Source organism: Canis lupus, chromosome 3, assembly GCF_048164855.1.
Source record: "Canis lupus baileyi chromosome 3, mCanLup2.hap1, whole genome shotgun sequence".
NCBI lineage: Eukaryota > Metazoa > Chordata > Mammalia > Carnivora > Canidae > Canis > Canis lupus.
The window spans coordinates 70,969,993-70,991,602 of NC_132840.1; the positions used below are offsets into that span (position 1 = coordinate 70,969,993).

The window sequence follows — 21,610 nt, forward strand, 5'->3', positions numbered from 1 at the left end:
TTACTATGGAAACAGGTAAAATCTTTATCTCTTGGATGATTTTTAAACAAAGAGCATAAAAGTATGGAAATTATGATAGAAGCAGTAGAAACAGAAAAATATCAGTTCCCAATTCTCATTTCCCTTTTTTTTTTTTTTTTTTTTAAAGGCAGAATCAGAAGCATGTGGGTGGCTGAGTGTTTGGCTCAGGTTGTGATCCCGGGGTCTTGGGATTGAGTCCGACATTGGGGCCCCCACTGGAACCTGCTTCTCCCTCTGCCTGTGTCTCTGCCTCCCTCTGTGTCTCTCATGAATAAATAAATAAAACCTTAAAAAATATATTATTACTAATAATATTCTTATCAGGTATATTGGGCTATCAGTAAGTAACTACTGAATAAATGTGTGACACATAGTCTAAATGGAGTAGAAGCCAACTCTAGAAACAAAAGCTAGAATGAGAGATGCGTATTTCCTAGCAGCAGTGGCTTCATATATGCTCAGAACATATATAGAACATACACACATACTGAAGACAGATGCTTGAAATCAAGTTGGGCCTTCAGACTTAATTTCTGAAACACCATCCTTATCTCCCTTCTATCCATTCCTTGATGGCAGACCAAACTACTTCTCCTGTGATGCTCTCCCCGGTCCTGTCCATGCCACCTGGTCAGCCCTCACAGCAGAGTGGTGCCTGCTATTGAGATCCAGTGTGGAGAACCTGTTCCCCAGACCCTGTTTTAAGGGTATCAAGGAATTTTGTCTCCACGGGCATAATATGCTGTACTTATTATGGGTGCTTGGTATTTGGTGAATGAACCCCTAAAAGCCAATAAGCATATGGCCCTTACACCAAGCAAATCCCAATAGCACCATGCAGGTATCATTAAGCTAAGACCTGGCGATTATCTGCTTTATGTGAAGCTAGGCTCCCTACTGTCACTTTGAAGGTCCTGTAACAGTTTGCCATAAGCACAGGTGTACTTCTTTCCTTTCTATTTAAGGAACTGAAAACATGTGCCTCGGTGTTGGGCTTCCCTCACTTGGCATACTCTCTGAATATCTCTGAAGGATAAGGCTTGCATTCACAGTTATGGGATTGGATACATTTTATACACACAACAGCTTGTGATACCGCATTATGAAAACCAAAATAACGATGTGGGCCTAGGGGCAGGACTCACTTTCTCCAAGGTACACTGGGTTTGGAGTGCTTAGGTATCAAAAGAAGAACACCACTGTTTTCTTTTCCAAGAAATACATAATACTTAATTGGATACATACTTTAAAAAAGAGAAAAACTCATTTAGAAATGACCTATTTCGTTCCTGTGAAAGGATTTTTAAATATGTTTCAGATTTTGGCCCTATAGCTATTCATTTCTTATTCCAAAGTGATTTTAATGCCTTAATTTATGACAGTCACATGTATAGTGTGACCAACAGTCCCTGAATTTCCTATGGAAGCTGCTAAGGGTGTTTATAACCTAGTGCTATGAGCTTCTAAGGCAGACTCTCATTAAGCATCTAAGACAGGACAAGACTGAACAGAAACAATATAATACCCACATTATCTAGGGAGGGAAACACAAACTATTTTCCTAAGGTGACTATACAAAAAAGCTGGACCCAACTATCAGGCAGGGTTTAAAGCTACCAGCCCAGAAACAGGTCATTTTATATACACCTCATACATAGAGTCAACTAACTTCAAAGAAAATTCAAAACAAAAACCAAAACAAAAGAGCCCCCCCCCCCCCCATAGGGCAGTAGGCTTTTCTTTGATTCTAATTTCAGAAAGGAATCTATATGAAGGACTCTGAACTCAGATGATGGTTTGGCTGGCTCTATATTTTAACAGAGGGTTCAAGGGGCAATTTAATTATGTGGTTTGCTCTTCAGTATCCGTGAGTGAAACCACACGGACAACTTGAGATGAAAAAAAAAGGAAAAAGGAAAAAAAGGAGTGGGGAATTGTCAATTGCAATAGTTGTATCAGAAATATCTGATCAGAATATCAGTGTGCATGAGATAGAAGAGACACCTAAGAAACTCATGGCAAATCACAATGAGGCTCTGGATGGCTCCTGTTTCAATTCTGTCCCTCAAAGGGATTTTAGGAAGTGATTCTAATGACATTAACGGCCTAAGACTTGTAGAGCCGCAGTGAGGTTGACAGGGCAAGTGACATTCCTTTTAGTCCTCCAGAGCCTTCAAAAATTCCTCCCCTAGAAGCTACCGCTAGACGTGTGCCTTCACCCGAAGCTCAGGGACCTGCTCCATGCACATGGGACAGGAGTCAGAGCCGCCCAGCTCCTCCCACCCATCGGGTCTAGGACTCGGGATGGCAGCATCACATTGGGCTGGGCTCACAATTTTTCCCTTCCCGGGGTCTCCGGGACGAGGCTTTAACATGCTTTTGAAGGAATCGGGTGACTGGGGACTCCAGGATGGTCTGCCTCCCTAACAAGGGGGAAAATTCGATTATCCTGGTTATGGAAGATAAAAGATAACGCTGAAGCACTTCCTTTCAGAGAAATCAGAAATCAACTATGACCTTCCGAGTTTAAAAATATTTTTCTATTGCATTTGTACATTTTCTTGTAATGAAACTGTGACCTGGGGAATGGGTTTCAGTTATTGCATCTGAGTGGGAGAAAAGAAATGGAGGACTGTGGGCTGCTTCTTTTTCTTTTTTTCTTTCTTTCTTTCTTTCTTTTTTTTTTAAAGCTCAGGCTTTATGTTACTGTCACTGGATTTAGCTGTTGCAGCTTTTAAGGCTAATGGTGGCTGTAATGTAGCAAACGGTACAAGAGAGAAGAAGAGTGGAAATTAATTTAGCTATCCATTTGTCAAGATTCAGTCTGGAAGATTTTTTAGGAACCAATCTAAATCTCGGGGATAGCCTGGACCTTTAAAATGGGACACACGATCATTCAGCTCCATAACCTTTAATCTGTTTGAAGTAAGGAGCAAATGTTAAATTCCACAAGTGTACTTTCTGGGCAAGATAAATATATGTAAGACTGCTTGTTAAGACACGGCAAGCTGAGAAGATCATGTCCGTTAAGGCAATGGATCCTACAATGTTGTTTTAGAGGCAAAATTACTTTAACTATTCTTGGGTGTGCCACTGAGAAATCTGGGTGTTTACGGCCACGGATGCCTTCTGCGTGTGGACAGGGTTCAAGTGCTGGCGCTGAAAGGCATTGTGCACCTGTGAGCTCATTGTTGTGTCTCAGGGCGTCTCGGGCCGGGAGCAGAGAGGGGCCAAGACAAGCCCCTGATTTTAATCACCTTCGTATGGACAGAAATACAGCACTGTTTGTTTCAAGAATTTCTTCTTGAATGGAGTCTGTCTGCTGGGAACTCTGAGGACAGTGAATTATAGCTGCTGGAGGACACAAGAGTAGCTTTAGTCAGGGGTAAAGGCTTAAGGCTGTGAGTGGAGGCACCTCTTCTGTGTTGCTGAGAGTTGGGGTGGGAAGGGGGAGTTCAGGGAGTGCTAGGAAAGGTCTTCAAAAACAAAATGCAAAAACCAAAAGTCAGCCTCAGCTAGAAAGAAGCCAGCCACAAATGAAAAGTGTTGTTCCATGTTATGGAGAAATGGAGTGTTTCTACAGAGCAAGGAAGGCCTCCACTGCCTTAAAATAAAGACCTAACTAGCCACAGCCACCTAGACGGAACCTTCTAGGAGAGGGAGTAAAGGGCTGGCTCATTCCTGGGCCCCTTCGGCAATGACAGACCGACTACCTGTATAGGGCAGCAAGGGGGTTGGAGGTGTGAGTTCCCAGGGACATCCAAAGGGCCGTTCTTAGGAAATTTCACAAAAACTTGCTATGGAGAGCTCAAGCCTAATTCAGTTTACAGCCTGGATAAGCAGCAAGAGAAATCACGAGAAGTCAAAACCTGGCTCCCAGTACAGAAAGTTGCTAGCCCGACCACCTGGAATCAGGAAGGAGCATGTTTGCTGTGCTTGGGAATGAGGTGGAAAGGGGGGGGAGGTGCAGGGAGGAGGGGTCTGGGTACTCTGCTCAAAGCTGAGTTTACTTAAGCAGCAGAAGGAACTGCAGAAATACACACAGACAAGAATTTAGGAAGCAGCCCGGATGGAGCGGAGTTCAGAGTGAGACATAACCAATTGATGGATTTTCAGAAGATTTTAAGTGCAGGCACTGATGTTTTCATAAACAACAGCCAGAAAAACCCTCACTGGTGGCTTTCTCTAAGGCTCTCTTTGTCCCACTGTGAAGGGTTAGAAAGGTGAAGAACAGGGAGATTAGCTGATCTACTGTCCTATCTCATCAACCTCCTCTTCCACGGAACACTCTGGATTTTCATCATGCCTGTCTCACCGACTTCTGTGAAAACTGGAAACGTCTCCAGACAGTCAGTGTAAAGGACAGGTGCCCTATCTGGGGTGCTAACGAGGACCTCCACCGAAGAATGATGAATTATATATTCAGTGCTTTAAAAGAAGTCCTGTATCCTGGGGTGTGGAGCTCAGAGAGACCTTGCAGTCTCCTGGGATAACAGAATGAAGCAGGAAAGTTAACTTTTAAAGAATTTTTTTTTTTTCCTCAGAGAATAATTACTTTTACTCGTTCTGGGGTCAGTACTCCTACACATGGTTGGGGAAGCGCTTACCTAAGGATGTCTAGTAGACATGGTGCAACCATAACCTTTCCTGCCACCGTAGGCAGAGGAAGCGCCAAGGCTCCCAGACAAGCAACACCAAGTGGTATGAGAGCTGCTGGGTGCCAGCAAGGGGATGGATGGCACACTTCCTCCCTCAGTGATAGAAATCAGAGACAATGAACCTCATTTTGAATTTTGAGTTTCGGCCAGTCCAAAAAAGATAAAGCCACAGAGTCACAATGGCTGTGGCTGCCTCTTCCACACCTCCAATATTTAACTGAGGGCTGTGGGGGGTACGTGAGTGCTCAGCTCAGAGAAGACAAGTGACTCTCTCTGACCTCCTGACCCAGGCAACACAAACAGGTGGTCACTTTGTCAGCAGGTACTCTGGGGCAGGAAGGATGGAGATGTACTTCGAAACATGGCCCGCATGGGCCTGTTAGAGGGTGTGTATTTTCCTTCATATGAATTAAGATGGAATTAAGACAAGGAGAAGATCCAAAGCCAGAATACTTACCATTTCATCAACCGTGGCTAAGCCTAAGCTATCGGCATGTAATAGCCAGGCTGCCGCTTTCTCTAGCATTCTGCTTTGAATAGTGATGCTTAAAAAAGAATTCTCTTAAGTGTAAGCTGCAAAATATCTGATCTACTGTTAAGTGCCTGGATGTTAAAGATTTTCTGGGGTCCTTAAGATTCATCTTAAGAACACAGCAGCTAATGTCTTTGAAGTTCCAAAATAAAGGAACAATTAAATTCCAAGGATTTCAAGAGAACTTTTCGGCTTCTTTGCATACATACCAGAAAGACAATATACATTCAGGACATTTTCAGTGGTAATGAAGGTACCGTACCTGTGATGATGGTAAGGATGATGGTGGTGGTGGTGGTGGTGGTGGTGGTGGTTGTGGGAGGAGGGATAGTTGTGGGGGGATCTGGATAAAAAAAAAAAGGAAAATCAAACCCACAATGCTGAACACAACAATGATCAGTAATGACAAAACAAAGGCATGAGGACATTGAGATGTTTGTTTGATGACATCCCCCTCTGAAACCAAAAGCTTCCCCGCCTTCCCACCGAAGATCTGTGTCTTGTAATCGTAACCCAAAAACCTTAGTTGGAAAAGCTAAGAAAGAAGAAAAGAGATTTGTATTAATGAAGCGAACTAGGGATGAGGAGATGTGAAGGAGAGAAGGGAGGAAAAAATCAAAATAGGATACCCCTAGCCTAATCTGATTTCAAAGGTGAGGGTAAACCAGCTCCAGGCCCAAGAGTCACTTCATTTTATACTATTGCAGATGGGAGAAAGGAAGGAGATGACGCTGCTCTATCAAAAGAGCTCCTATCGGCCAAGGATGAGTGTGCTCCTGCTCCCTGCTCTCCATGAGGGGTAACTTCATTATTCCCCATCAATACATCCCAGCGGGAAGTAAAACTACTTCTATGCTTGTAATAAATACAAAGAAGAGAGAATGTCACCACTAAATATCAAGTTCCAGGCATGTGAGATTTTACTGAGATTTTATTTTTTTTAAAAGTCAATAAATTTTACAACCTATAAATATTAATACATTAGCTGCCTTTGCTCACGCTAAAAGCTTGACCTAAGTGGATGGCGATGATAAGACCAAAAGCCCGCCTTCCATCTTGTAAACAGGATGAAATATAAACGAGGTTTGACCCTCAAAGCCAGGAATCCCAGAGGGAATCCTGCGTTAGATGTTTGATATACTGTATATTCTTCTATCATCTCAAAAATTATTTGGGGGACAAGGGAAGGGCAAATATGAAAGAGAAAAAATAAAATCCTGAGCCCAAATGATCAAACTGAATGTGTTAAATTGTCAGCAAGACTTTGAACTAAGCAATCATTCTGCTATAATAGAGCATAAGACGATTTGAAGGCTTTTGATTTTAAATTTTATCTAAAGCACGTCAACTTTCTCTTCCTGACACATCTGGTGTCCTTTTATCTCCAAGTGAGCTCTCAGATTGTCTAATTAATACATCAAAACTTTAATTATATACTGCACCTTTATTGGCTTTGGTACAACTTCCTGAAAGTTTATAAAAACACTATTTTGGCGCCTGGTTGTAAGGTCTGCTCAAAATGATGCCTACTATCGATCAATCCAAGGTTTTAATTTTGCTCACAAACTTCTCTCACACATACAGAATGTATGGATTTGATGGGGAAGAAGCAGCAGCAAATTGTTCTGTTTTACAGGAGACTGTGCTCGTTCAAAGTTGTGGACATGAGTGCTTTAAAGCAGCCTCACAGAGAAATCCAAAAAGGAATTAATAATAATAATAAAAAAAAACCCCACACGCACACACAAAAACACATTCTCCTCCAAGAAGCAGAGATGGTTTAAATTAGTAATTTCAAACTACCTTTTTAGATGAACAGGCAGTTATGTTCAGTCTTGCTTCTTGGACACTTTCTCATGGAGGCCCCAGGTAAGGAAGCATTCTGTGACCTGGCAGGTCACATGGATGCACCCATGCCCTGCTGCAGGCACTGGGACAGATACAGATGAGCAAGGTGCACTGGCCTCCGAGTTGAGCTCCGAAGACATCCTGTGCCCTCTACTACCTAGCTCAACGGTACCTGGAGAGGTGCCTGCTGCCCAGCATGTGGGCAGCTAATGTGGTTTTCCTGTTCTGGTTCAATTACAATATTTATCACTGGGAAGGAACATCTGTGCCTGAGAGACTTCCCCTGAATATACTCTAATGCTATTTCTGTACCACTCTCTCTCAAAGTATTGGCACAAAATGTGGGGTAGCCACAATACAATCAAAGGGGAGCTGAAGGTCCGTTTTTGAAATATGATTTGAAAATACGATTATGAACAAGGGGTAGACCAGACTAACAAGGGCAGGGACTTCAGAAAAAAGGTCACCAGTGCCTTTCATTATGTGAAAATCACACACTTTCAATTATTTTCATCACTACCGGGGTAACTGTTGTCCTTCACATCTGGCTCAAGTGACCTGAATGAATTAGATTCCGTTAACAGATATAACCTCATCGCTCAGATCGTTTCTAGGAGTAAGAGCAACGTGAGGCCACCATTTAAGAAAATACAGAGTTGGAGCTAATGAGCTGTGTTTGACACATGGAGGCTAAAAGAACAAAACCAATCGGGGTTCAGGCACTAACCAGCTAGATTCTCCAAGTACAGGAGTTATTTCCAGAGAATTAAACATTTTAAAAGCACGTGAATGCTTAGTTCATAAAGTACTCTGAATGTTACTGCAGTAGTACAATAAATCACCTTTGAAAAGAAAACCTACTTGCCATCTTCTCAAGTTGCGAGGATATTTTACTAACAGACTAGCAGTACCTCAGGCTGGTGTTCTAGCCTGCCATTCCAAGCACTGCTACTGGCACAGCTTAAGGGAGGCAAGTAGAATGTTGCAGATTGAACAGATCCCTAGACGAGGGCAAGTGCACCATCCTGGGTTGGGGAGATGTGTTTGTGTGTGTGTGTGTGTGTGTGTGTGTGTGTGTGTGTATGTGCTTGTCTAAACAGGTAGGTTGCTATGTTTCTTGGCTTTCAATAACGTACTCCAGCCCAGCAAGTGTATTCCAAAAACAGTCTTATGTTTGGTGGGAACTGTTCTACTGGGAAGCAAGAGGCGCTCCAAAGTAAGAATTAAGACACAAATGTCCCCATGGACTTGGCCCTCCAAGTATCTTGGCTCGGAAACAGAGTTAGTGACCCTGTGAACTTGGGCAGCTTAGATGACCTTTCCAAACTTCATCTGTCATCTGAAAAGTGGGACGAGGATAATGCATACTTCCTGGTGTTACTGTGGAGAGGTGGTCACTCTTGTGCGACAAAATGAGCGCCCAGCAAGTGCCAGCTGTAAGCTGGCATCCCAGATTATCAAAATACCTCGGTGTCCGTCAAATCCACAAAACATTTCTTGAGACATGGGAACAGTAGGTACGATAAATCACAATTGTTTCTCCGGAGATAACTTAGTTTCTGAATCAAGGAAGCATATAGTAGATTAGTAGGAATTTACCACCATTGGGACCCACCGCTGACCAGTGGCAGCAATGGACAGGGCTCGCACGAGCGTCAAACCCTCATGGACAGAGCAGGATTTACCTTCCACCCCCTGGCATCAGCAGACTGTGAACAGTCTGAGGCACAGGCAGCTGTGTACTATCACCTGGAAATGGGACGTGTGGCAGCCCCTGGCACCTACACGGGACCGCCATTCCCTTCACTTGGATCTCCTCAACCACTGGAGAGAATTAATGCTATTCCATGTGTGGACTACAGACAACATGGGCGGTGTATGCAGAAAACAAACCTCAGAAGTTTACAAACCAGGTGAGTAGATGTGATCCTGTAATTCTGCATTTGTTAAAAGGGTAAAAAAAATCCCAAAACTTCAGGATTAGATTATAAGGATTATATTTAAATACCCATGTAGATATGGTGTAAAGCATGTTCTGATGTCCTCAAAAAGACAGTGACTCCTGTTTACTTCATAAGAAAAGTGGTCAGGTTCTAATACATAATGATGTAAGTATTCCATAGGTATAGTTATGTGTGTATAGGTGTATATTCACATACACTTATATTGGGATTATTTACGGTGCTAACAGGAAGAAATAAATGTGTACACACATACCCATATATTTGTAAGACGCTGAGATTTTTCTGGCCTGTGGTTACTCACTACATGTAGTGTCAGTTCATGACTATGCTTCCTGGTATAAAAACAACCTAGAGACATCGATTGGACAGAAGAGACTCAATCTGTCATCTTACAACTAGAAAGGCAGTGCACTCCTCAACTAAAAACAGAATATTCACTAGACACAAAATTGACATTAAGATATAAATGGGAAAAAAAAGTCTATAATGCCTGACACGTAGTAGATGCTCAATAAACATGTGTTGGTTAGAGAATGCAATTCATGATAATATATGCTTTAATTATCCTGTAAAAAGATATTAAGAAAACAGACAAATTTAAAAATAAATACATTCATGTCTGAAGGAGTAGCTATGAGTGGTTTATGCAGCTATAAGGACCTTATATATATATATTTTTTTTTTTCCCCAAGTATTTACCAGCTTGCAACATCTTCCAGAATGTAATAGCTTCATGTTGAAAACAGGATACTTCTGTTCATCAAAGCAGGAAAAAGGCTAGCTGAGGTATCACAGGAAAATACCACTGGGAATAAACTTTCTGAGCTAAATAGCCATTAATTGGGAAGGCTGAATTTTGCAGTCATTATTTCTAACATAATCTCCACTGCTTGTGCCTGAGGATACAGCTTTCCTGCTCAGCATGACCAGGGACTGTGATCTAGCGGGAACTCCCCACGATCAGAGGGAGAGAAGAAAAGTCACTGCCCTCCCAGGTGGAGATGCTGGGGTCCACCTCAGGCCAGGCTTCTTTACGTTCTCGAAGAAAACAAACTGGCTTTTGGTTTTCAACTGGACCAAAAGCTCTGGGAGTGAATCACAAGCAGCAGCTACGCGTAAATGAGTCTAGGGGAAGACTGTTTTAGCTTTCCACGTACCGTAAACATACAGCATATAATCCGAGTGAGCTTTCCCCACTATGTTAGAGGCTTCACAGCGGTAAGTACCATTATCTGTTTTGTTTAGGTTATTGATGAACAGGTTGGGCCCAGACAGGACGGCGTGCTGAGGCATCTCGTCATCGACTCTAACCCAGGTCACCATCACCGGCCTGCAGAGTAAAGAGGAGGAACACAGGCTGCTTTATTATTTCCCACCAAGTTGCCTGTCTTGGCTTCCCACCTGTATGTTACAGGAATCGCATGCAGGGTGACACAATTAAAGAGGACCTGCTGGATGTGTTTTAAGTTCACAGAATTACAGCTGTGAAGTCCCCTCAAATCTGTTTGGAATAAACTTTTTTTGAAAACATTATCAGGTGTTGAGAAACTTTCAACAGAACACATGCCGGAGTCTCATTATTTCCAATTCATCTTTAACAAATCAGCAAATAAACCAGTGCTCCCTATTTTTATGCCCTGCTGTGTGGTTTCACACCAATTCAGACAGGACAGAGCTCACCCATCGTTAATCATCTCATTAATTAGGGGAAAACATCACATTCTTGGCTAGTGATACATGCATTAATCTGATGGTTACTGATACACAAAGACCCTTGCTTAGAAGCCACTTGTAATATTTGAGTGGATTTCAAGTTTTGCACAAAGAAATGGACTTTTACATCTGAGTGCTGCTATCTTTTGACCTCTGCTGTTGGGAAAACCCACTTCTATTTATTCTGGAAAGATGCAATCACTTCTTTTCCCCTTAACTCCTACCCGTAACCTGCCTCCCCCAACTCAGTCCACTTTCTCTACTTGTTCCTGGGCAAAATGCCTTGCTTTGCTGGCTCTCCAAGCGCCCCATGCTGTCATCCCCCTCCTCCCCATGTGCACCTGCAGGCCCTGGGCTCAAGGGTGAGGCTCTGGGGCAGTCACTGAGGGGCACAGCTCCACACGAGCTCCTTGTGGCACTTGCACAGAAGCATGTTTGTGTTAGGGATTTCAAGTACTACATGTGCATCCATCAGGGAAAAGCAAATTTCACAAGATGCTCCAGAGCCCAAATCATACACACATCAAGTCTTTCAAACTCACTGAATCTAAAACTTGAGTTCTTCAGGCTGGTCCCCTTAGCCTCCTGTGACACCAGGGCCACGTGGAAGACTGTGCCTGAAACTCTCATTTTAAAAGAAGGGCAGCAGAGACACGAGCACAGAGGTCACTTCCTGTCGGTCTACAATGCTGCCCAGGAGTGGCGACAGGACTTAAGACACGTTGCTTAATGATGAGCAAACACCCAAGTTAGCCCTGTCGAGTAGCATTCCAATTTTCAAATGGAATGTGAAGTTACAATTTTTCTTTAATTACACATGGGTTTGTCATCACAACCCAGTAAATTATTTAAAAATTAGTCCTGCATATGTGCTCCTTGCAGGCAATGGCAAATGGGTCTGCCTGGCAATCAGATCTAATGTCCTGCTGCTTGACAGCTGAAACAATCAGTGGGGGTAAGTGCTGAGAATATTCACAACATTTAATGGCAAGTTAAATTACCATTTTTATTGTATGCAATTTCTTGAGAAAATAAATAGGTAATATGCTAGAAGGGACCGCAGCGGAGTAACGTGTGCTTGCTCCCACGACCACACACCCGTTCCGATTTGAGAGGAGCAAACAAATACCCTCCTGGCATAAATGTCCTGAAGGAAACATGTAATTTACTGTCCCCGTGGCACATTCAATTGAACACAGTACCTTCTTCAGGGGGAAAAAAAGCACAGAAACAAAATATAGGTTAGCAAAGCCATATCCTATAAATGTGGTTAATGTGGCTGAATGTAGGTATTGCAAGTGGCGAGAGGCCTGTGAGAATGTTTTTCTCCAACAGGATTTTTTTGGAGGCAAGGCAAGCCACTCAACAGGGCATAATCCAAATAGTTTACAAAAAGAAAGATCTGCATCTTTTGCAGTGTTCAAAGGAGGAAAAAACAGCTCTGCCAAAGCTTGAAGCATTTCAAATCAAGTGACTGTGAAACACCAGAGGAAAAGCAAAACAGAACCAAGCCCATATCCTACTTCCTAACGGTCCTCTTTAAAGCTCCAAATGGTTAGTAGGACAGAAGCAGAGTCTTGTCCACAGAAAGGGAAGGACAACACAGAAAGGGCTGAAATGGGAAGAGAGCAGACAGCCGCCAGCCTCCGTCTGGCTCCCTGGTCTCCGTCAGAGATCACTCCTTAGCTGTAAATGGGGAGCATGCTTTCCAAAGATTTGGGGGCAGCTTCCTTAAGATGCTCAGAGCATGAAAACTGTGACAGTGAGGTTCATTAGTAAAACTCTGAGGGGCGGGGGGGGGGGGGCGGGAATCATACCACAGGGACAGCAGAGGGAGCTCAATGCTGGTGTTTTTGTTGTTGGGGATGGACCACTCAAAGTTTGAACCTTTATAATCCCAACATTGACCCTGTTACATTTTAGGATTCCACGAATTGTTTTTTCCATAAGAAAATAATCTTCACTGTCCTAGAAAGAGGAGAGTCTCTACTCTCCCCAAATAAAACTGAATGAGGTCGACAGTGGCCTTGCTGCATGGCTTTTGTCCTGTATTAGTGATGATGTATAGCAGTTTCCCTAATTCACTTTCATTCAGCCAGGAAGCAGCTTCTTTATACTTTTCAATCAAACAAGAGTGTTAATAGGTTCTTTCTCTTATGCAATGACATATATGTTGTATTCCGTGATAAAAGCTCTAGGACCATTCCTTTCTAACAAAAATATTTCTAGGAGTCATTTTTCTTTGAGAGAAGGAGAAGCCAAATCAAAGGCAGGGCAAATTCATTTTCCAACGGCTGGCCCTAATCACAGCGGCTTAATTTAAGTCTGAAAACCATCTTCCTAGCAGCTTAGACATTAACACAGAAGGTAGCAGATATATCATTAGATTATGGGCATACCAAAAATTTATTAGGATTATTTTTTGTAAGAGAAGATAGTTCTGACAATCATGTTGATGATAATAAAATAGAATTAGCTGAGATTTCAATCTTAGCTGGCATTTCACTTTTCTTCCAATCCTGACCATTAAGAACCAGCCACAGATATTCATTCCCTCTTTCACTGACTATTCCTTATTTCTTGAAAAATCTTCCATACTTTACAGCAAGAGACAGGTGACAGGCTGGTGACTTGTGAATGCACATTTCCGTGTTGTGACATTTACTGCTCACGACCCTCTGTCAACCTTGGCCTTCAGAACTTACTGGGGCTTCCCGATGGCTTCGCATGTTAACTCGAATGCATCTCCTTCCCGGGTTAGGCCTTGTACAGGATAAGTCATCTGAATATGCACTTGAGGCTTATCTGTGTGACAACAACACAAAGTATAATGTTTAGCAAATGATATCAGGCAAAAATCAGACTTGCACGTTGCCACAAACCCCATACCACCAGCACTCCCTCTCTCCCTGTCCTCATGCCTTCACTAACATCCTCCTAATTAGTTAGTAATCCTGGCATTTGCTCAAATTAAATTGACTAATAACTCCAAGGAGTGAACTGCGAACAGATAAGAGATTCATAAGCCAACTGCGCCACATCAAACATTTCCTGTGAAATACATTTTGTTACATTGAAGTTTATCTCCAAACTCACTCAAGCTAAAGGAAACTCATTTGCCTTCATGCTGAGGTGAAGCCACAGATATTTGTGGTGCTCAGAATTGATACACTTTATCATATATCATATATTACTATGTGACAATATGTTGTGACAATGCATATTAATAAGTTTGCCTCTTCTACGCTCTTGATTTCAAATGGGACGGACAAAACTTCTGAATTCCACTCAAATGGCTTTAAGAATAATGAAATGGGAAGTTCTGGTGGTCCCAGCGAAACTTTTTGATGTCTCAACGTATACACATGAGAAGGAAGGATATGAACAGGTACTGAGAGCCTACTGTGGTAGGAACTGTCCTTGGGGGTGTAATGAGCCCAGTTTTAGGGATGAGGGCAGTGGTATCAAGAGAATGAAGTAGCCAGTCCAAGGTCATAGTGATAAAGAGAGACAGCCCCGAAAATGTTGGGGTTTCTGGTTCAAATCTGCATTTCCCAGTGGCAATCCATAATTAAAACCATGTAGAGCTTCTTTAGATGGTCAAGTACTTAGCTAACTGACATAGGTATTCCTGTATCTATTAGCTACTTAAAACCCATGGTTGGAGTTTGTGGGGGTTAGGGTACGAGGGATGAATGACGGGAGGTGTGGGGCACAGGGAGGGAACCAAGAGGGAATGGGATTAACTCAGATACATATACAAATACATTTACAAATAAAACCTGAATGGAATTGGGAGATTTTTTTTCCATGTTAAACTAACAAGCTATTAATCCCCAAATCAGATTTCTGATTTAATTCTGTGGCTCTGTAACTGTATATTTTTGGAAATGTACCCAAGAGTAATAAATGTGAGAGGGCAAGACATCACTTGGCTGAAAGGTCAAAACAATTTCCATAACTTTACTTTCTCAGACAATCACACCACCTAAACAACAGCCCCTTGGCCTTTTACAAGTACTGCTTAGCTCATTAACATTCATCCTATGGACTGAGAGAGAAATCAGAAATACGGCAGGGCTCAACAGATCTCAACCTGCACGCGGCTAAAATAAGCTGCACGAGGGAGTCCTCTCTGGGGATAGCTGCTTTCCAGACACATTTGTATAGTCTCGTTCTCATCACAGATCTTTCTCTTATGTCTCTGAAAGCCACGTGGCATTCAGAACCTCTTAAGAGAGCCTTCTTGTACACCAGTGTACACTGCACACTGTGAGCTGGTAACCCTTTCTGAGAAGCTAAGTCACTTGCCAGAGGACCTAACTTAACAGGCCCAAGAGCTCCAGCTGACCCCTGCAAAGTTATACCGTTCTATTCTCGGACTTGCTAGTGAAGGAGATGTTCAAAAGCAAAACGGTGTGGAGGTTTCCAGGTACTGGTAACTGGACCGGGAAAGTAGTCACTAAAGAGAGGCAGAAACGGACAGGATAAACAGGATGACCTTGAATGAAGACTGGCTTGCTGGGCAGAAGCAAGGGCTCCTGGCCACCCTCCTTGGAGAGTTCTGGACTACAGCTTACACTAAATACAACCACTGGGTGACATATGCAAATCTATTATTTTTGGTGGTGTAACACATAAACACAGAGCTGGCCAGTGAAGTTTATTACAAACACAAGATACAAACAAACAAACAAATCAATGAAAACAAACGCCAGGAGAAGGTTATGTGACTGAAAACATAGACAGCCAAAGATCTGTTCCCTTATATTTCACATTCGGAAACAGCAGAACTTACGGGGTTCCTGGTTGGGAAACTTCTGTGATTTTTACCTAGGAACCATTCTGGGGTGAGGATAAATTTAAAGCCCCAAATCTGGACTGAAATGTAACATTTGCTTATAGGTTAATCTCTGATCCACGGAAGGACTACATTTTCCATGCACTGCTGACTTCTGCCCATTAATTAAGGAGAAGCAGAATGCCTGTTGGCCTATGTGGAAGGTTTTGGGTTTTTTTTTTTTTCCCTTGTGTCATTTACAAGCACACGGAGAGGGTCTATTTTTTAGCACAGTGCACTAGGAGTTTTACATGCTCAACTTCCATTAATAATAAAGAAAGTGTTGAAAATCTAATCCACTCTTGCCTCTTTTCAGTACCATGGACTTTTAGTTAAATGCTTTTTTATGTTACTAATGGCTGTTTCTCGGTTGCCAATTACTCAAAGAAATTAGGAAGAGCAAGCTAAGGATTTACTGTACCTGGAATTTATATTAAAAACACACACACACAACATACTAAGCCATAGAAAATGCACCCTCAATTTTGATAACTGATTTTCCCAATTTACTCCTCAGGTTCCTGGAGAAACATCTACCATCTACTTATGGGTACAGCTGCCACGGTTACCTTAATAGCTAGTTGAAAAGGTAAACATTAATCTTGTTTGTATTATACAGAAAAATGTCCTCCTCTGTTGACACATGCAGTATTTATAGGCATATTATCTGACTGTGGGGCAGCTGAACTATCTTCATGCCCAGCCTACAAACCACTCCGGCAGTCTCCATGTCAAGATCGATCCCCTTCGTTTGCCCTGAAAGAGCTCAGGTATGCTCAACAGGTGGACTAGACATTTCTGGGATTCCAGTGGTGCCTGTAGAACTCAGGGAGGTTAAATTTTCCTAGGAAGATCCTGACTACAATGTGAGTATGTCAAAATCCTGCACAATCCAGATGGCTGACTGAATAGCCCAAAGCTCATCATTTATATTTTAATTATGTTCATAAATCAAACGTTATAACCCACCAAAGCTTTTCTGAGACAGACCCAGACTCTAAGATTTATTTTTAAGTAATGAGGTAAGGCCCAGTACATTTTCTGGGTGATCATTTTACGCCTCGATTGGTGTTGTAAGGCACAAGGCTACAAGCCAGATGACACTTTCTACCCAAGTGCAATAACTGCCCAGAAATGTATCGCCCAGAATGGCTTAATGTCATTATAAAATGGAACCGCTATATAAAAATAAGAAAAATAGTTAGGTCTGTGCACTTATGGAACATTATAGTTAGAGAGATGGCATCACCAACAGCCAATCAATTAGGTCGAGGGATCTGAGGTTTTCATAATAGTGTAATTTCTAAAAAACCCCATGAAAGACATTTAGCAAGACTCTTAGAGCAGACAAAATTCATTCATTAGTCAGTAGCACAGAGGGTTAAATGCCAGGAGGCCTTAGGTCACACTGCAGGAGCAACCAATTAAAAAAATAATATTAGAAAGACATTCCAATTTGATGAGACTTTCTTTAAATGTACTTTGCTCTCTCTATAAAGGGAAAAATATATATAAAAGGAAACTCTTAAAGAGGTTAGAATGGCTTGCTGGCAGATTACAATTGATTTCATGCCAGTCTGACCTTGTACCACGTTCTGTGATCTTTCCAGAAGATGAAGCTCGAGACTCTGTAACCTGTATTCACTTGCCTATGTAAATGAAAAGTCATCATCTCCTTCTCTCTAGATCACAACATTAATGTAGCAGGTTTGAAAAATTATTTATTAAAAAAAATAAAAGGGCACTTTGCAATTTCCTTTCACCTAGGAGGTCATTGTTGCCTTTTCCTAGACAGGAGTAGAGCTGAGGCAGGAGGAAGACACCAGATATCCCAGCATGAAACTTATCCCAGGGGCTCCTGACACTTCCCCAAACCCACTCCCACTCCCACAAATTTCTATATCAAAGAATGTGGGCATCCAATGTCCTTCGATACATTGACTGCAACTAGACCCAAGGGTTTGGGTGCAAATTTGGTCTTGCAACTGCTTTTGGGACACAGGGTCTTCAAGGCCTTCATTGGATTCTGTCCAATATTCCAAATATCTGTTAGAGTGGACTGGATGCCTGTGTAGCAAATGCTAATGGACCCCTACCAGGGAGAACTCAAAGGTAGCGAGCACTCAGATGTATCAGAATGGCGGAGAGAAGTTTGGGTCTGGGCCTGTACATTCAGGTGGGGAAAGCATCAACTGGAGAGTCTTTGTCAATCATGGGGCATTACTGCAGGTTGGAGGAACATGACAATGCGGCGATTAACCTGAGATTTGGTGAGTATTAGTTTTTTTTTTTTTTTTTAAAGCTCAAGGCAAGAATCGGCCCCGCGTCATATGGCTGTCTGGATTGCTGGGAGAGGCCAGCTTTACACCGAAGGAAGACAGTGTCCAGTAGCAGGAGGTGACTGAGTCTGGTTCAAGAACAGTCACACCGAGCTTTCAGAGGAGTTCCACATCCTGCAAGATTTATTTTCTAATGTCATCATACATTCACGAATAATTTTCACTACCATTTATTTTGTTTGTTTGCAAGGTGAAGGACCCTCTGCTGTTATATCTGTTGTCTGAATCCGAGCACCACCACCACCACAATGCAATTGTGCTTCTAGAGGAGGGTAAGCTATTAGGAGTGGGAGGGGTCAAATCTGGTGGGAGATGCAGGACCAAAAAGCACGTGCCACATCACTCCAGTAGAACGCAATTTCTTCCTGTTGCAACTTGCAAGTAGTTTTGTGGATACTGAAATTGCTGTTTACCCAACAGAATCAAATTTTATTCTGTGATGTTGCAACAGAAAGTTATGTCTCCAGTGCTTTTGAAATGGGTAGCACACTTACAGAGCACTCTTCCCTATTTTTGAGAAATCTTTAAAATTTTAAAGTGAACACTGGACAAGAAAAGCCTTCTAGCATGATTTTCTCCATAGGAAAGTTAGCTCTGTAAGAAGCAAAGTTTTTTGTCTTTTGTATCCTGGTCCCTGGGCACATACAGTAGGCACGCAATACTTGCTTACCAAGTGAATGAATGCATAAGAAAGTGGAGAAATACCAGAAGGGCATGGACTCCTATTCCAAGTGTGACTACTGACTTTAAAAAAAATTAGATCATGGAATATATCTTAACCTTGTCACAAGATAAACTGGGCACATTAAAATTTTTGAGAGTTTATTTGAGCATTCATGGATTCAAATAGGGCAATACCAAACTGAAAATGCTCCAGCCACCGGAGCTAGGGGCAAGGTTTTTACAGAGAAGACAAGGAAGCAAAGCAAGGGCTATTATTTGATTGGCTGTGGCTTAAGTAGTTGCCTCATTTGGGGAAAGCCTAGCTGGCTGTTCGTAATTGGTGGTGGCTTCAGCTTCATTTTCTTGGGAGCCTGGGGACTCTGGTTGAGGTTTTGGTTTGCTCCCGTAGGCGACCCGAGGCATAAGAGTCACCCCAGTCTCCTGGCCTCCCTGTTGAATCACTTCAACAGCCCTTAGGGCAAAATATAATCATACCATTGTTCTGGAAGGTCAATCCAGCTCCCAAAATTTGAGGTTCAGCCCAGGTGTTCTGATTTACATGCTTCCATTTCACTACGCATTTATTTAGTATTTCTGGTGTATCTCTAAGGTGGGATCTTAGGGGAAATCATAAAGGATGTTGTCTGACCACTCATTTTAGATTTTCAGATTTTAACTTCACAACCATTTAACCTTCCACAGAATTGAAATATGACCTTGAGTTAAAAACATTAGGAGAACTAGTTTCACAGTGGAAATGCTCAATGTCCACAGCCACAGAGACGTATCTTCCCCAAATACATGAGGTCAGACAGCAGATGTGGACAGACTGTCCTTAGTAAGGGGCCTCTATCTACCGAGAGTGACTTCAGAAGGTAGGGATGGTGGCTTTCTCTTACCTGACAGCTCGTGTCATTCAAACAGACACGGCCTGACACTCACTCTTTCAATATTGGTCCCTCAGCCTCCTGCCCCACTGGTGCTGCAGAATGCTCCATGCACAAGCTATGGAGTCAATAATATCAAGAATGTGGCCCCGCCCCTGCTCTGTGATAACGCAGCAAATGACAGCTTAAACATTCGTTTCAATCAGGGGGTCTCCATGAGGAATAACAAATACTGAAATAACTTCCCCGAAACTCAATTCATGGCTTTAAAAAAAATAAAAGGAAGGGAGAGTGGGAGGAAGAACGTATTCTGTTCAAAGACGAGACTGGAGATCAGAGAGAAACAGGCCAAGTCGGGAAACACCAGCTATTATGCTTTGAAGAATACAATCTGGGAAGAGAAATGATGGGGGGAGGATGGATACGGGAGCTGCTCTTGGAAACGATGTCTCATCCTTCACTCCAAGCAGAAAGACTTTCCTATTTCCAGGTTTTTCTCCCTCCTTCACTGCAGGGCACTGTCGATACCAGAGAAACATTTATTTTGGCACAGATAGAGAACAGGTTTTGATCATCCCCTCAATGCCCAATTTCCCCCCAATTGAGGGAATGAAAGACAAAATCTAGTCTTCTCTGGACCCTGGATGAACAGGAAAATGGATTTACAAAATATCTGCTTATATGAAGTCAATAAAACTCATTTTGAAAATGATGCCTACGTACGCAATTAACCATCAGATGAATAATCAGAGGAGGGAAGGTATTCAAACATCCATCTCTAGAGTCTTTGTTTTCATTCTCCCTTTCAAAACTCATCTCAATCTCTCGTTTTCTCTCTCTCTTTTAAACAAACATGCACACACACAAAACCCTCACAAGATGAGGATTTTTGCACAACATTTCAAAGAGCAGGGCTGTGATGGGGGCGAGCAAAAGACACACAGCAGCAATTCAAGAGCTTCAGATTCACCTCAGTCCAGAGTGAGGCTTTTCCCACTTTGCACAGCAATCTGAATTCCATACTGAGGGTCACAGCTCTTCTTTGAATTCCCAGCTTACGTCGCTATGTGTTGCCACCTTGATGCTATTTAAACAGTTTTCTTTTAACGCTCAGACAGTGAACTGTTCTCCTTTAAACAGGCTTTTATTTGACAAGAGTACGTTCCTTCAGATCTGAAGCTCCACTAACCGTGCTACAATTGTACCACGCTCTGCTATAATCAACCATGTTGTAAATTTGAGCAATGCTACGTACACAGACACGCAGAAGGAAAAAAATGCACAGAAGGAATTTAGGGTTATATAGCTCAGAACATTAAAGGCAAAACTGTTCTCTGCCTTGCATCCGAGGCACAAGAGCTTTGAATTCTAGCTTCCGCGCATAATTATTTTCTGTTTTAAACATTTAGCTGTGTGCTGCCGTAGCCTTGCTGAGCCTCACAATGAAAGCTGGAAAACTAAGAGCCCTACTGTATGTTCTTCATTCCTAGCAACGTTCCTATGAGAAAACCTTATTAATGAGCTTGCAAACGAGCACCCAACAGGGAAATGTCACAAACAAGAGCGGCTAATGCCCCAGAAAATCAAATAACTGAACACTTGGCTGATTGTGGTGCTTTTCATATTTATAATAAAAAAAGAGGGGGGGCTTTAATTCACTAATTCTGAAGGGGTCAACACCTTGCTGAACAAAACAACTCATTTATTTATGTTCAGAAATCTCCAGATGATAAATTACATTGATGTTAATCACTTCAATGCATGCTACACAATTAATATCTGTACTCACCAAGAACTTAAAGATTATTAAAAGTATGACAGCATACACATCTGGCTGATTTTTCACATAATTGGGCACAACAATTTCTCCTGGTACCACAAATAAGGGTCCTCACAAACAAACACTGCAAAATTCTGTGTTCAATTAATTAGGACTTAAATCCACAAGACAAAAGCAATTCCAAGTTGTAGCTCAAGCCTTGTCTTCTAGGCAGGATAGGAACACTCCACTTCACAGCTCATCCTTTCCCCGGCAGATTTAAGGTATGCTGTTTAACGATACACAATGAAGGTCTCCGTTGTTTCCTTTTTAAAAAATATCTTCTCAAAACAATGTAGTTTAGGGCACCTGGGCGGCTCAGTGGT

General features: G+C 42.3%; 1 protein-coding gene across 10 annotated transcripts in view; it reads right to left on the reverse strand.

Moving 5' to 3' along the window:
- Window positions 1–21,610, reverse strand: part of CADM1 (cell adhesion molecule 1) — a 325,352-nt gene that overhangs the window by 28,828 nt on the left and 274,914 nt on the right. For 7 of the 10 annotated variants that reach the window (XM_072822110.1, XM_072822115.1, XM_072822111.1 and 4 more), the window contains 3 exons: window positions 13,442–13,541; window positions 10,181–10,353; window positions 5,474–5,554 (listed from right to left, as the gene is read on the reverse strand). In XM_072822110.1, the coding sequence (XP_072678211.1) occupies window positions 5,474–5,554; window positions 10,181–10,353; window positions 13,442–13,541 (354 nt within the window). The remainder of the gene's footprint in view (window positions 1–5,473; window positions 5,555–10,180; window positions 10,354–13,441; window positions 13,542–21,610) is intronic. The other 3 variants (XM_072822114.1, XM_072822118.1, XM_072822117.1) reach the window with 1 other exon arrangement.